Raw genomic sequence first — 17412 nt, 5'->3', positions numbered from 1 at the left:
TGTCAGCACTTACATAGAGACAGAGGGATATTAGTCTGGCTGCAGAGCAGAAGCTCTTCATTAGGACCATGAACCAACATCAGAGACTTCAGTGGTACGAAAACCAAGCGCACTGCTCCACGGAGATGTGGAGAAAAGTCACATGATCCCATGAGGCGTCCTTCATTAGGAAGCTGAGAGTATGTGAGGCGTCCACCAAGAGGACAAGACCAAGAGGACAACACAGGCCTGAATGTTGGACCCTACAGTCAGGGGATCTTGGTTCATGGTCTGGATCCACTTGTGCCCTTAGAGAGGAGAGTCACTGCAAACTAAAGTTGTTCTGAGTGATCAACTTCATCCTATGACGAAACAGGAAGTTCTCTCCATCATCACCAACAAAACACCGAATGAGACAATATCTTTGTGAAGAATGATCTTCATCCCTCCAGTAGAGTTCAGAGACTCGAAGAACTGGTGCTGCTCCAACACCTTACAAAGATATGTTGATCTTTACTTTAATTTGTCACTCATGTTGTTTTTGTAAAGACTTTCCTCATGTTTGTTCATAAAATGTTTGGAACAACCACTGAGTAGACTAGGTTGGTGAAAGTATGTGAGGCGTCCACCAAGAGAACAACACAGGCCTGAATGTTGGACCCTACAGTGAGGAACTGGAACTTCTCTCCACCATCATCACCATCAAAACACCAAAACACCCGAATATCTTTGTGAAGAATGATCTTCATCCCTCTAGTAGAGTAGAACACACTGAAGCTGCTCTTTACTAAACATAAACAACACTTCCCTATGAAACCTGCAGGCAAGGTGAGGAAATAATGAAAAGGTATCAAACTGCCTGGACACGGTGAAGTACAATCAGTGTGCTTTCACTTCCTACAGACAAGCAACAGTCAATGAACAGGACTGACAGGAAGAAAGATAAAGCAAATCTGACTGTGTACCTTTTGGACACAGTGCTACCTTAAGTCACTTACAGTCGTACGTGACAGTGCTCACACACAATATGACTTGGCCCAAAATCTCCCCTGACACTGTGACACAGAGGGACTTTTACGTCACAGTTTTGACAAGTAGCTCTTTTCTTCACCCCACACAAAGCTTCAACTGTGCTCATAATGGACTGAGAGAACAGCTGCTCACATGTCAGCTCTAAGACTGTGTGAAAAAAAAAAGCCCTGTGCTGCAGGTGCTCTGGTATCGAGGGAGGCCTCGGTGCGGACGTGGGCCCCCACAGCACGGCACGGCACCGGCGGCACGGCACAGGTGGGCTCCGGGTGCAGGTGCTCATCATCAGACCCAGGAGTGCCAGAAGGACTCTGGTCGGGCTGTGCCAGTTCAGCAGTTGCTTTCTGCACCCTGAACTCTATTTCTCACCAACACTGCAAGTAAGTGATTATGACTGAGATTATGGATTTCAAGCAGCAGCAGCAGCAGCATCTTGTTCTTTCTGCATTTGTCTCTGTTAATTAATAACACGTGTAGGAAACATTTATCTCTCCTAGATCACTTTATACAGACTCAGGGCCGTTGCTAGGAATTCTGGGCCCCTAAGTGGGCCCCTGCCCCCTGACTTTTCCACTTTAAATTCTTAGACTACATATGTATTATCATTTTTTATTTAGAATACTTTGTTTTGATGCTATTGCAGCATTATTATGAGTACTAGTCAGGGTCTTATGCAGAATAAATCAGTCCTACAAAGATTAGACTACTGGGGTTTTTTGTGGGCCCTACTGGGCACTGGGCCCCTAGAGTTATCATCACCTTTCTCCCCTATACAACGGCCCTGTACAGACTAACACAACAGACAACTATGGATACGTCCACATACTGTAGGCTACCTATGAGAGGCCATTTAGGAAATAATTCATATTTGCTCTCACACACACACCACTATAGTCTCTTACACACACCATTATACTCTCTTACATACACTATTATACTCATACATACACACACGCTACTCTTTTACACATACCACTATACTCATACACACACACCACTATGTGAGAGAGTATAGTGGTGTGTATGTATGAGTATAATAGTGTGTGTATGATACTGGTGTGTGTGAGAGCAAATATGAATTATTTCCTAAACAACCTCTCATAGATATGACACACACACGCACTTAAACCAGCTCCATTAGACTAAACTGTGCCCCGTCCACAGAGTTAATGTTTAGACGCACTGTGCCTACTGAGATATACGCAGCAAGTGGTGGGGGCGCCGTGCTGAAGGTCAGTCCCACATGTGCTGTTTGATCTTTTCCAGCCAGCAGCAGGCCAAATGACATGGATTTAAGGACCCGGGGCTGGGGGGAGGAGGAGGAGGAGGAGGAGGAGGAGGAGGAGGAGGGGAGAGTTGGCGAGAGGCAGCAGAGTCTTCACAAGCTGTGACTGACCCACCTGACACAAAGCTTTTACATAAAGGAGACGCAATCACCTCGGGAGAAGTAGGTCGATAAAAGAGAGAGAAGGAGGTTGTTGGGGAGAATCTAAAAGAACCTGTGTGTGTTGGTGACAACTGTCGCAAACAGAATAACGGAGCCGCCATTACTGTTGACAATAGGCCCAAGGTATCAGCACTTCATTGTTTACAATGAAGTTCATATTGTGTTCCTGCTTTAGGGACATTTCAACAACAAAAAAAGTACTGTGAAAAAGGGAAAATTTGATCTCCAAAGATCATTAAAGCTGAATGTGGTACATCATGTATTTTTAGTCTATTATAATGCCAGTGATAGCACCATCAAATGCTAAATCTTTCTAATCCACAAACTAATTGTGGTCATTTTATAGTCCCTCCTCCCGACTATGTGCATTTGTTTACAACAAAGCCAACGAGAAATCAATAAATAGAGCAGTGGATAACATTCATAGCCTATATGATGTTATGACGTGTATATTTGTGTAGTTTAGTCTGTCATAAACAAGAGATTACGGGTTATGGGGCGCGATGGCGGTACACCGGGTCGGAAGCTCTGATCTTACAATACAAGGTTGGTTTTCAGCCAAGAGACACTAGGTGGTTGTTTAATTAAGGAACAAATGGAGCATACTGTAATTAAGCTACAAATCCTGCATAGTTCCTCTTTAAATAGTGAAAAAAATTAATAAATAAACACACACACACACAACTGAGGTAGCAAAGTGACCACCAGCCACCCTGGTGACTAGTTCACAGTAAAGCAACATGGCAACATGGATAAAGATATAAATTCAACCTGCTAAAAACCAAAGTCCCCCATATGGGGGACTTGAAGACACGCAGAACAATCACAGAGCCACCACTGCACTACTTAAACAGCAGAAGCTGTCCCGCAGCCTGTAAACCATGTTTTTATGACCCAAACACAGCCCAAACACTACTCAAATAAACAACTAAACATCAAACTTCATGAAGCACCTCTGTGTGGACCCAGTCGCCACATTTCTGGCTCGTATACTACTGTACATTATGCAAAACACATCAGCGACCACTCATATGAAAGACCAGGCGGCTACAAAGATTGAAACGTTACATAGCACCGCGGCTAACACAGAAGCTACACAGCAGCACTGCAGAGAGAGAAGACAACAACCATAGATATACTGACAGTCAATATATCTATGACCAACAACGAGCAAAGTCGAGCAAACACAGACCCTGCTTGGCCAAAACATGGTTGTACATTTCCTCTTACCTTTGCTGTTTTGCCGTGAAAAGTTTGTTTGATGTGTAAATCCCATAGACTGTGGTAAAGCCATGGATGTAATATTTCCAGTTGAACTTTGACCGGTGTTACATCTAAATCGGTCCGGACGGGCTTTAGGAGCGGTGGAACCTTACTGCCTGCACGTCACACATTTCAGGATTCTGTTGATTCTGATTGGCTCATGAGAAGAATTCTGATTCTGATTGGCTGCCAGTACTGTCAATCACATCAACGTGGGCCTCATTCTATTGGCTCTAACGGTTCGAATGAGCTGTCAATCAATCACTCGAATCAACCAATCCGCTGCAGAGATAGAGCCAGGCGTAACTGTACCCAAATAAGCTGCTCTCAGTGCAGATTTACACAGAGGGACACAGAGGGCCTAGAAAGTAGTTGTTATTTAGTCCCGGTTGATTCTTTTTCAGTTAGTTTATGCAAATTGTGTGAAAATAAAGATTAAACAATGGTTTATAGTGGCAGGTGGACATTTTGGAAATCTTGCCTGAATTTTTTGTAGTAAAGCTTCAATAATTTTGTACTGCTTCACTTTATCAGAATCAACCACTGCAGAGATAATGTTCATACATTGTACAATCATTTGATAGAGGTTTTGAGCTTTAGCAGCATCATTTACTCATCCAAAATATTGATTTATTTATTTATTTATTTTAGGCAAACATTAAATGTATTTAATTTTTTCTGTGTGCCATCTTCATTTACTCTTCACCAGTAACACATATACTGAAATTTACACATCTCAGCAATTTTTCAATTTTTCAAAAGTATTCAAATAGACCTTGTGGTTGCAGAGATATACTCATTTTATTATGGATATGCAATTTTCGCCTAGAAAATAGACTTGGTTTTTAACACGTTTAACAGAAATAGCAACAACAAAACTTTCTCTCATTCAGATTCATCACAGAGGCCTACCTGGTGGTGAGGTCCAAGTGTCCCTCTTTTCCTCAATTGTCCTCATGTTCCTTTAATTCATCAGCATCCTCCGACCAAAAGCTTTAAGGAAGGTTTTTCACAAAGGTTTTCCAAGATGCGAACCAACTGATACTGTTATAAAGTCCACTGCAGACAGTCAAACAACTTCTTCCTCTCCTTCTCTTTCTGCTTCAGTCCAAAAAAAATATTCTGTGAAATTCTGTCCTTATTTATTTGCATAATGTTACTATAGTGTTATTTTCATTTAAAAAAATACATGATTAAAATTATTCGTGATTTAAAGTCTATGTAGTACAGTATCATGACTGCATTTCTGTCGTTCATAACAAACCAACTTGTTTGAAAATTGGTCAAAAACTGAGTTCTGGTTGTTTTAGTAAAACATGCACCATAGACATAATGCTCTGAGGAAGCGAGCTGAGCCAAGATGGCGGCCGTGTAGCAACGCCATGTTATTGGGCAGCAGCGTCAGGACGATCTGTCTTCCTATATGTACCCATGGCTTTATACCTGCTTTACCCGCTTTACCGCCCCCTTTCTGAGAGTGGTTGTAAGTACCAAGTACCATTAAATTCATGCAAAACCACTGATGCGCGTTTTTCAGTAAACAGTCTCTGTATTTACCTCGAAAACAACTCTGTCTCGTAACGTTCCGTTATTATCTCATAGTGTGGTGAATGTGCAGGTCACAACTTGTCCACCAGAGCATTTTGGAGTTTTGGGATTGCATATTTGATGAGTTTGATGAGGGAAACCAAAAAATCCAATGAGCCTCCATAGCGTAGCTCTGAGCAGCTCGTGGCTGCACTTGGCCATTGTAAAATTAGATTGCACGATAAATAAAGGTAACGAACCTACTGCTATGACTATAGGGATTATGGCAATGGGCCAATTTGCCAAAATGTTGAACTATCCCTTTAAAAAAAAATGTATTCAAACACCAAATATGATGTCGTAGAACTTCATACAGGACTGATGTGAAAGGAGCTGATGTGAAATAATGACCATTTCACTGGTCTCCATTAATTCATTATTTACAGGGTCTGACGTCCTGCTCAGGACACCTTCACTGAGTCAACCAATAGTTAATCACAGTGTTACTGTACAAACAAGTGACAGACTGACAGGCAGACAGGCATAAGTGGTCGTGGTGACAGACAGCCTCACAAGCCGCGACGGATGAGATGACAATTATGAAGGCCAGTGAGCACAAGAGAGCAGGCGGATAAAAAAGAAAAAAGTTGAAATGCTGATAGACACAAACAAAAATAGCACAGAAAACCATGCACAGAGATATTCATGGACCAGAGTGAAGGTTATGAGAAGCATTGTTGACCGACCACGTCTCTGTTTTTATTGGCCACCCCCACACATGACTCCTTTTTGCAGACTAATGTTGTCAATCAAAATTTCTATAGCATCATGTTATATTTCATTATGGGCCTTAACCCAAAAATAGATGCATTATCAGCAGCGGCTCAAATGGCATCACGTTACCTAACAAATTGTTGCTGTGTGAATACGTATCAAATATCTGCTGGAAATCTGGCTCTGATGGTGTGACCCTCACCGCATGCATACACACACACACACACATGCATACCCGCAAACACACTTGCCAAAGAACTCCACCTGCTCTCTCCAGTCCCTTCCAACCATTCTCCTTGAAGCCAATTCGGACCAAATCCTGCTCCTGTGTTGGCCGTGCTGCTGCAGACAGTGAAAGGAAGATGGGTTTTTTTGTTCTGCTGGCCAGAAAGGCTTCGGGGTCTGATGCGGAAACCTTAGACAGGGAATAAGGTGGAACAGAGGAATACAGTCAGGGAATAGGTTGACCACACACACACAGTCTCTCTCACACAGATGTACTGTATAATCTGCAGCAAGGTAAATATGGTCACAGTAACCCCGTGGGATCCAGGATCTAGAGGATTTTCCTGTATGGGAGGAGGAGGAGGAGGAGAGGATGAAATGCAAAGAAAAGAGAGAGAAAATGAGAGGTTCTGTGTTTGTGAATAAGAATGAGATCATGACAGTCTATGTGTGTGTGGTCAAAGTGTCTGTGTGTGTATAAGGGAGAGAGAGAGAGAGAGAGCAGTATTGGCTGCAGTCTGACTTTGACCCACACAGGCTGCCAGTAAGCAGGCAGCTGACAGCCTGGCCAGTTGCCATGCGAACCCAACGCCTCGGCAACGTGCAGCCTGCCTCGTACACAGCGGCGTCGTGGAAACAGTTACCAGGCATTTCTTTTACTGAGTCAACAGCAGCCACTGGTGGTCAAATCCAGACATTCATTCATAAAAATCTCTACCGCAGAAGTACAAAAATATTTCTCATGAAGTTCAGTGGTTGCACACATCACAATCTCAGTATAAAATGCCAGAGCATGAACATTTTTAGGCACTGATGTCGTACAAGGTTTAATTATAGACGAGACAGACAAATTGGTTTGTCTTGCAAATGCCCCAGCAGATATATCCACACAAGCTAACTACAGCTGAAATAACAGCATCTCTATACAATCAGCAGGACATCCTCTGCTGTAATAGCCCATAGGGCAGAAGAGGACAGAACAACCTCTACCAGGTGCCCAGAGTCAAAAACCTAAATCAATTTAATGCTCCAGTACATTTGGATTGGAGGAGACAGTAGATCAGACAATGAATCTGCAGCAAGCATTCTGTCCTTTGCTTCATGGGTCACACAGTCCAACAGAGGAAATGTAAGTGACAGTATTGTGACACGTGGAGGAGGTGTCTGGTCTTTGCCTAATGCATGAGCAAGTAAAAGTAGGAGGGAACAGACAGCAAGAGCAGGACTTTCCATGTTTGCATTAAATAAAACCAGTGTCCAGTCTGGACTGCTGCTGGAAATCTCCACAGACACAAAATGATGAATCAGTGCTTAGTGCAAGTACAAAGTGACTTCTAAGTGGTAATGGTGTATGCAGCAGGAAGGTCCGTGGCGTCTGTCTCATCTGCTCGTATGTCAAAGCAGAACATCTGGTGAACACAGCACAAAGGCATTCACATCAGCTCCGCCATACCGAGCTTAAAGCACAAGTTAGCCAAGAAACTTGACTTTTTCACATTTGTTTTAACATTTAAAAATGCTTTATTAAGCTGTAAGAAATATCTAATTTGGGAGGGGAAAAAATGCGTACAGTATACATATTGTAAGAGCTAAAATAGAGCCTTAAAAACAAAACTGCTTCATATGCTCTGGCTACAAGGCTAATTAACAAGTGAACTAGCCTTAGCTATAGTTAGTTAAAGCAGAAGTAAGCGATCCGGTGGCTTTGGCTAACTTCTTGTCAGCAGATGGAGTTAGCAGCCCCCGCCCTCGTCCCTACGTCACCACATTCACGCGCATCTCTTGGCTGCACACACAGAGAGGACCGCCCCTTTATGCCGTTCTCTCTCCTCATTGGATAAAGGTTGTAGGTTGTAGTACAAGGAAAGTTTTCTCCTCGGCTTACAGCAGAGCAGAGTGACTGACAGACCCGTGTTTCAGACCAAACACTAGAAGTGATTCCTGTCGGAAGATAGAACTATTTAAGACTTATATTAACACAAACATTCCACTTACTTCTGCTTTAAGATACTTTTCTCCGCAACTGACAAGATAATCAGTGCAAAGGTGGCTAGCCCAGCTAGGCAGAGTCAGGTAGCAGTTGTTTTATTTGTTAGGATCTCCATTAGTTGTGCTCTAGAGCATCACTAGTCTTCCTGGGGTCCACGTTTAAAACCAGTACATTTAAACATAGGCTACATCCACAATGAGACAAGACAAGACAAGACAAGTCAACAAAAACTTACATTAAATCTGCACAACCGGATTGTCATCTACATCAAAGAACGTATGTAAGATACTCCAATGTAACTTATCAGTATAGTGCACATTATACATGTTCCAGTTTGGTGAAAACACATTTAATGTCTTTGTAGTCAAATGCTCCGTTATGTATCTAATAACAAAGGAGTGCATGAAGCAATATAGTGTCTGAGTAAATGTTAGAACTGAGTGTAGACAACACAGTGAATAAGGGCAGATGAGATAACAACGTTAAACACCTTGACTCCATTGAATCAGACCTTGAGATGGTGATGTCACCAGGATGAGCTAAAGCGCATAGCACCAGCATTGGTATGTTTGTGTGTGTGCATACAAGAAACTGTGCTCAGACTGTGTTTGTCTATAAAAACTGCAGTTATTGTGACAATGCACAAACAGGAATGGAAATATTACACAGATTAGGCACACCTCAATTACTTTTCTTTTTCTGTAGCAGCACCTTAGAGATTTCTGGCCTCGTTTGAGACTATACATTCTGACCTATATGCAAAAGCCCTGTGTGCATCCCATCCACCCCACTGCAGCTGTGCAGAGTGTTTTGCCCCCCCCCCTCTTCATCTGGCTTGAATTTTAGAGGCGCGAGGCAGACAGTGTGACTGCCAGTGTGACAACAACGAATGTGTTAGTGGAGGGAGGTGGGGGGGGGGGGGGATCAACAGAACTGAATCAGCAGTGTCAGATTTGGGAGGGGGGGCACAAAGAGAAGAGTGGCAACTGCATGCGCTCTCTGCAGCTGTGGGCCTACGTGAGCATCGGCAGGAACGCTGCTCGCTCCTCGTCTCACCCCCTCCCTCACTCGTTCCCTCATCTCTCCCATTCCCCCCCCCTTCTTTGCTCATTTGCACCTTCTAATAGACTTTTGACAGCGTCTCTTCCTCCTTTGCTGAAAAAACCTCCTTGCACTGCTCTCTCTTGTTCTCTATCATAACTCTCTCCCACATCATGTTCCCAAATGACGAAGGACCTTGACAGTGAGGGATGTGTCGCGCTCAGCGAGCCAACGGACATCTGAGACGACTGAAAGGGAAAGAAGGGAAGGCAAAGATCCTTTTTCCCACACACACACACACACACACACATGCACACACACTCACAGACATACACACAGCCAATCTGGCCTGAAATGACCTAGAAGGAATTGTGTGTGTGTGTGTGTGTGTGTGTGTGTGTGTGTGTGTGTGTGTGTGTGTGTGTGTGTGTGTGTGTGCGTGCTTGTGTGTGTCACCCAAAGGTAGTTTACCATGTCATACTTACGCACATGCCAATGCACGCTCATGTGACTACTTCAGTATCTTGAAACTGTGTGCAAACACAAGACTTGAGGTCAAGGTCAGAGGTGGTGTCATGCACAATATTTAGCAGAATCAGACCATGGAGGAGGAGGAAGAATGAAGGGAGGAATGAAGATGAGGAGGCAGAAGGAATACAATGAAGAATTAATAGATGATGGATAAAGGAGCAGGGAGGAACAAGAGACAAAACACTGTATGAAAGAGTTTATACATTGTTGTGCATGTGTAAAACAAAAAGAAAACAGGAGAAGGTGATGTCAGAGGAGAGTAAATCATAACAGGGGCGATAAAGAGCCGAGCCAAATGGGCTGACTGTCCTTGTGTTGTACAGCAGGTGCATTTTTTGGCAGCAGACTTGAAGGCCTGCGCTGCCACATCTACACAGACTGAAGAGCAGTGCTGACCCCTACTGGCTAAATACATTATGTTAGTCTGTGTTCATGCTGTTTAGTTTCTGTGCTCAGTTTAAACTACTCTAAACTACTGAGTTGAGTGTTTGCCAATCATGTCTGGCAGGTGTAATCTTGTTAGCCATGAGCAACTATACGAATAAATCATTTTTATTTATAAGTCAAGTTATTAATTGAAAGTTTCTGGATTATTCTCAGCAAATCGGCTCATGAATTCAGTGCAGGCGGTGGTACTAACAAATAAAGCCCTATTTGGCAAGGATAGTGGTGCTGTAATTATCCCACACAGCAAAGCTGGAATTTAAAACCACTATGAGATGAGACAACCAGGAAGTGAAAGCTGAAATTAGTGAATAACATCCTATTGCCATTTTAGGAATATGTGGGAAGTTGAAAGGCTGAAGTGAAACCATGGAGATCACTTCCTAATAAACTGACAACACTTCACTGCACAATGTCTTCACTTGTTTATGGGAACTGCATAAAGTATACCGAACACAATACTGCTGTGTCTGTTGTCAGGTTTTTGGTTTAAGGTCACTCCAGTAAAATGTGCAATTATCCATAATAAAAGTGCCAATTTAGTATTTAATCACTGCTGAAAGAACGTCTCAGGATCCCTACAAGAGTATCACAGTGTTGCTCTGTTAAAATTCTTTCAAAAGGCCTGTAAAAGGCCCAGAGAACAAAATACCCTCCCACCCCACCAGTCTGATGAGATAATGCAAGATCAAGATGTCCCAGTGAGTAATAAGAACTGCAACAAATTGCTTTGAAATGTATTAAAACAAAAAGTATTTTGGTTGAAACCAATTTTATTCAATGAACACATTCACATAATTTTATAAAAACATTCTCATTTTTGAAACACACACACACGTTTTAATTTTCCTGAGCAATGCAAAATCTGGATCTTGACAGAATAAAACAATTATCTTTCAAACAAAGCAAAAGATTTTAATGTAAACATTGTTCTGAAAAAGTTGCATGGCAGTGGCCTTTGTCATCCTTCATGTTTTCACATCATCTTTTAACACAGATTTGTGCGACCATATCATAAACCCTTTAACTTCATCAGTGCTGATGCTGCAGGTGCAAAATTTCCAGGATCAGAGGTCATCTGAATGCTCACAGTGATTTCATCATTTAGCACTTTATGGGTAATAGTAGCAGTCCTTTGAGCACCAGACAGTGTATATATATATGTGGGGTCTTGTCAGTCAACACTTTATCAAAGCAAAGCGCTAAGGCTGAAACTGTGATGTGATTGTTAGATGATGAGGATCAGAGAGTGAGCGGTCAGAGGAAGACACGAGGAATGGCATTTTCATCATCATTGTAGGCAAAACCCTGGACTCTGCCCCCCTTGTAGAACTGGCGGAGGTTCAGTTTGGCAGGTGCAGAGACATACCACATGACCACACCTGTGGGGTTCACTGACACCACAAAGTCAGTGGAGTCTTTCAGCATCATGGTCTTCTCAGTGAAGACGTCAAAGATCTGAGAAAGAGAGTAAAGAAAACATAGATAGATGCTATTAATCGTGTGGGTCGAGTGGAGCAACACTGTTGTATATGTGCAACTAAATAAAGCAAGTTATAAAGATAAAGATAAAAGTCTTAAGATCTTTCAGAGGAGATATGAGGAAGACAGTTTACTATTCACTCTTTCAAAAGGGTAAGCAACACATTAGACATTTTCTGCCAAGAAAAACGTCAGCCTTCATCAGCCTTGTGCAGACAGAAAAGTCTGGTTTAAAATGTTTTGATCTGGATCTTGAATGACTTAATAAATAAATGGTGTCAGGTCATATCCCTCAACAGGTGTACGACTCAGGAGGATGGATATGTGTACCATTTAATGGTAGTTTAGATTTTAATACATATTCCTCAGTGACACTGGTGGAAGTTCAGAGAAGAATCTTATTTAATATTTGATCTTATCTGAATTAGAACAAACCTAAGTAAGAAGTGATAAAAGGAAATCCCAAAAGGAAGACTGAATATAAGTCTGGGTTGTGATGTTTAGCCAGGGCATAAGAAGTTGTATCATCTGCATAAAATGTTTGTTGAATTGATAATTAGGAGGAATACTGTTATTCATGTGTTATGTAAATATCAGTGGATGAAGAATAGATCCCTGTGGCATTCCAATACTGATGCTAAGAGGGCTTGACTCCATTGCCAAGAAGTCCTTTTGAAGACATACTGTACCTTGTAGCTGCCTGTGGTGTAGTTGAGTTTATTCAGGGAGGTCTGGTAGCGGTAAGGCATGTCGGTACGACGACTGAAGAACACCAAGGCACTGGCATTATTTGAAAGGGGGCGCCAGAACACCTCAATGCCACTCTTCTCCTGGGAGAAAGAAATTGATAACAAAATTGAAATAAATGACGTAAGCCAAATGGTAAATGGTAAATCATCCTGCAAGAATCTGCAAGATTCATGCAAAGAGTATCACCTTTAAAATTCGTCTTCCCTGAACACCCATTGGGTCCTGGTTGATGCTGATAGCCATTTTGTTCTGCAGGATGCTGCGGGCCCCACTGCTGATGGTACGCAGGTCATTAGACATGAAAAGAGGAGCAGCCATTATTCCCCACAGAGCCATCTGGGTACGAGACTGGTCCATGCTGAGGCCAAAGTCGCCAAGAATGAGCTGCAGAGGTCAAAAATACACAACTGAGGAACATTATCTCAAATTATAGAAGCATAGTATGCTGTAGCATTGTGGCCTTTTTTTTTTTTGGTAACACTTTATTTTAAGGAGTCCTTGTTCCTGTGTATCTACCTAATTAATTACAGTGTAATTACCTATGTAACCGTATGTAATAACATGTACTTACATTGTAAATACATAGTGTATTTTGGTGTACTTACAGGTCCTTGTTACACTTGTAATAAGAAATGCCAAAGTGGCCTCTCTCTTTGCACAAGCATTTCTTATTACAAGTGTAACAAGGACCTGTAAGTACACCAAAATACACTATGTATTTACAATGTAAGTACATGTTATTACATACGGTTACATAGGTAATTACACTGTAATTAATTAGGTAGATACACAGGAACAAGGACCCCTTAAAATAAAGTGTTACCTTTTTTTTTTTTTTTACTTTTGCAACTAATATCCCAGACCTTACAAACCATAATGGTAATCTTATGTTAGTTAAACAAACCATATCAGGGTCATTCCATCTTCCAGGTCCAGCAGCAGGTATCAGAACATCCTGGTTATTAAAGAACCAGTCAATAATATTCAGGACACTGTCCCATGAGTCCTGGATGTCACCATAGTTACGCCACAGGTTGCAGATTTCACCCAACTGAGTGTAGTTTACCTGAAAAACATAAATCAAAATAAAATTTAAAAACACTACAACATAAGCCAGAGAAATTAAAATGTTACATCTAAAGCTTCAATCTAGATTGAAAAGATCCTGATTATACCTTGGGTGGCAGACCACCCTGGTAGGCAGGCCAGCTGCAGGAGTAGCCAATGGGACGGCCTGTTGCATTCAAAGCCTTCGACATGAGAGGGTATCCTGCTCAAGAGAGGAATGAATATCAGACTAGATCACATCAGAACAGCTTTATTATTACAAGGTAAAAGTCCTGTCTACTCTTACCCTGCTCCTGCTCAGTGGCATTAGAATAACAGCCGTCATATTTTAACATATCCACCTCCCAGTCAGCGAAGGTCTGGGCATCTATTTTAATCTTGTCCAGCGGGGTGCCAGGGTAGCCCCCACAGGTGTGTGTGCCCATGTCCCCATAGATTCCCAGCTTGAGACCCCTGTCGTGCAGGTAGCGCGCCAGCTTGTGGATCCCTCCTGGGAATCTGAGTTAAGTTTATGATAAAGAAAAGTGTTACGTAATACACAAAGATAACCACAAAGAAATCATTAGTTTGTGTCACGGCTGTCTTATACACATATCCACTGAGACAGAACAGTCCTCAACCTTCATGGTTTTCATGATAACACCTCAGTTTGATTTATTCTAATATGATTTAAAGAGGAACTATGCAGGACTTGTAGCTTATGCTACATTTTTACCTTAATTATACAGCTTCTGAGTAATTGTGATGATTTGAAAAATGGCTTAAAGGGATAGTAGCATTTTTTTAAAGTGGGGTTGTATGATCTACAAATAGCCCCTAAGTACTTTACTTGCAGTAGAAGACTCTCTGCACTCCTCCCGTTAGCAACGCCAGCCCATAGCCCTGCCCAGAGATTTACAGCATACAGTGTTGTGAACAGACCCAAAGAAACAGCCTATTTTCACGGCCTAAAAGAGGTTTTACCTGAAAAAAAATACACAGTTCCATTGTTCGCTATAATATAATTTTTTCCAGCCCTTCAAAGTGCAGGAAAAACACAGTTTTTATTTGGAGCTAACCAACTGCTGATCGGCGGGCGCTAACCCTGGACGGAGGGATACGTGAGTTGGTTAGCTCCAAATAAAAACTGCGTTTTTCCTGCACTTTGAAGGGCTGGAAAAAATTATATTATAGTGAACAATGGAACTGTGTTTTTTTTAAATTAAAGTAGGGGCTATTTGGAGATCATACAACCCCACTTTAAAAAAAATGCTACTATCCCTTTAAGTGGATACGAAGGAGATGTGTGTCACTTATTGCGTTTCTTGGCTGAAAACCAACTTTGCAAGACCAGGGCCGCTGCCTCTGTGTCCCAGCTCTTGTCTCTGCGCACTGTGACACAATCGCGCCCCATAACCCATAACAGATTAAATTACGCAAATATACACCTCGTAACATCGTGTATGATCCGCTCTCTTGATCGATTTCTCACCAGCTTCGTTGTAAACAAATGCACATTGCCAGGAGGAGGGTTAGCAAAACAGCGAAAAAGAGACCGAACTTATATAGTTCCCCTTTAATCTATTTTAATCATTTCAGGGAGGTAAAGGTCAAATGTTTTTATCACATACTGATGCTGCCCATCAATAACTCTGCACAGTATTGAAGTTACTGGTTAATGTTTTGTGTTAGTCATATGATTGCATGACTGTCACATTGTCGCACCTGCTTTTCACAGCTTTATTGACTTGCAGGATTAAAGGTGTGTGCATTTCGGTGTGTGTGTGTCATTGTATGTCCCATACCTTTTTGGGTCAGCCTGCAGCCGACCCTGCTTGTCTCTCTCCATGGAAGACCAGCAGTCATCTATGTTCACATAGACGTAGCCAAGTTCCCTCCAGCCATCCTCTGCCAATCTGTCTGCCATGTCGATGAACAGATTCTCACTGGAAGAAAGAAAGAAATCTCATTAGGTAGAGGTAGAATATATCTTTCCTTAAGGAACATAATTCAGTGATGCTAGTGTTATATCTTTGCCTTAAAACTGCTGAGTGTTGTCATTTTAAAAATGAGAGGTACTTGAGTTGATAAGTTGGCAAAAAAATACCTACTTCACAAGAAAAGAAAAAAGGAACAAAGTAAAATGTAAACATGTTTAATGTGCATGGGTGAAGTCTGTTGGCCAACTATTGTTTTGATGTTCACAAGACTGGTTTGACCGTCAGAGCTCCACACCCACCAACTGAAACAGGATGTTTCTCATGAACCGTTAAAGAGTCTAGTAAAATCCCCACAAAGTTCATTTACGTATCTCAGAGTATGATCATTTTTTCAAGTTGTGCTACCACATAAAGGGCCAGTTAAGAATATCATCATATAAGGAAGTTAGTGAAACTGAACTATGGCATTTTGATGCTTTAACTTGCTGTGTTATACAGTATGTTTTGGCATTCACAATCTTGATAATTAGGCCTAGTCTTTCTAACAACAGAATTTACCCCAAGGCTATTATTTTTGAACCCCGGGGAGACATGCTGACTTACCTGATGCAGTTCTTGGGGTCATGGTCACAGTCGATATCGCAGCGGAACCGTTCCCATGCCAACCAGCCCATGGGAGGTGTCCTCATTACTCCATTGTCAAGGGCGAAGGTGGTCACTGGGAGCACCAAAGCAACAACCAGCACGGCCAAATGCATTTCTGCAGAGGAAATACACATTAAGTTGACACAGACATCATGCACTGTCTGTTGAACGCCACCCAGGATCAACACAATGCTACAGCTGGAAGACAAAATCATCTGACCATTAACTTTGTGCTTTTTCATTTTACAAAAGCAATGCCCTGCATGCTGGCATACTGTGGGTTTAGTTTAGTTTTATTGTCATATATATTAAAAGTAGTGTGTACGGTCAATGCAATGACACCTCTCACACAGATACACCTGTCCTGTCAGCTCTCACATGACTGGGTGTGACTGAGGCTGAAAGCAGGAACAGCACAACCAGCCAGGTGACTTCTCCATCAGTCTGAGAAAACATCAGCTGACTTTATCAAAACTCCAGGACTTATTACAAATAACACAAACCTCTTGGGGCAAGGCAGATACAGTACAAACACATAACCAAAATAGCCTACATCAGGCTATTTGTCCAGCTTGTTTACTGAAAGATTTGTTAACATTAAACAGCAGTTAAACAGCAACCTACTCTCCAAAATCAGTTGTATTCGATCTAAAACTGATGAAATTGGTTTTGAAAAGGTACTTTACATGGTTTCATTGTTATTCTTTATGCATTCACACCATAAACACAGTGAAAACAAACTTACTGTGATAGTGACTGGACTGAGAAGCTGAAAGAAGCAGCAGGACGAGGGAGGATGCGTTCACGTCTCCTCGACTGTGATTCTGCGCTGGACTGGACTCTTCTCTCCACTCGTCCCTTAAATGAACTCCATGGCTATAAAGTCTCCAACACGCCGACAGTAAAGAAATAAACTAAACCGTCTTTGACTGAACCGAGAAGCAGGAAACGAGTCGACAGTCACGTGACAGGGGTCAGCTGACCGCGGAGTAAGAAGCAGGAGGTGAAGAGGAGCGGGGAGTAAACCGGCCAAACCGTTTTAACATCATTTCCTTTCTTGCATCACTTTAATGTCTGGAGCCTACAGTAGTTTTATACAGTGACCGCCCGATAGGTGACGTTTGTAGCCTATCTAGCGATATCAGAGACGCTATGACATTTATTCTGCCTTTATAAACTGTAGCTATGACTGAATTCATGGCGAATTCAATAGCTATTAATTAATACATCAGCTATTAGCTAAGCCATTTACACCCAGCAGCAGGTTGTGAAAAATACTCATGCGTTTACTTGTCATT

At 42.0% G+C, this 17412-nt stretch overlaps 1 protein-coding gene across 1 annotated transcript; it reads right to left on the bottom strand.

The window, feature by feature from the left end:
* Positions 1 to 11441: 11441 nt before the first annotated feature.
* LOC146961988 (alpha-N-acetylgalactosaminidase-like) lies at positions 11442 to 16514 on the bottom strand. Its single transcript, XM_085771569.1, has 8 exons — positions 16073 to 16514; positions 15335 to 15475; positions 13837 to 14048; positions 13658 to 13752; positions 13387 to 13548; positions 12669 to 12866; positions 12422 to 12562; positions 11442 to 11708 (listed from the first exon to the last, which is right to left on the bottom strand). Exons 1-8 carry the CDS (start codon positions 16354 to 16356, stop codon positions 11508 to 11510), a joined length of 1434 nt encoding a protein of 477 aa, XP_085627695.1. The 5' UTR covers positions 16357 to 16514; the 3' UTR covers positions 11442 to 11507.
* Between the last annotated feature and the right edge of the window lie 898 nt (positions 16515 to 17412).

The sequence above is a fragment of the Trachurus japonicus genome, chromosome 24, assembly GCF_045865225.1.
Source record: "Trachurus japonicus isolate A0001 chromosome 24, Traja_1.0".
NCBI lineage: Eukaryota > Metazoa > Chordata > Actinopteri > Carangiformes > Carangidae > Trachurus > Trachurus japonicus.
Note: the sequence above shows the minus strand (reverse complement) of the source record. Positions and strands in the feature narration are given on the sequence as shown.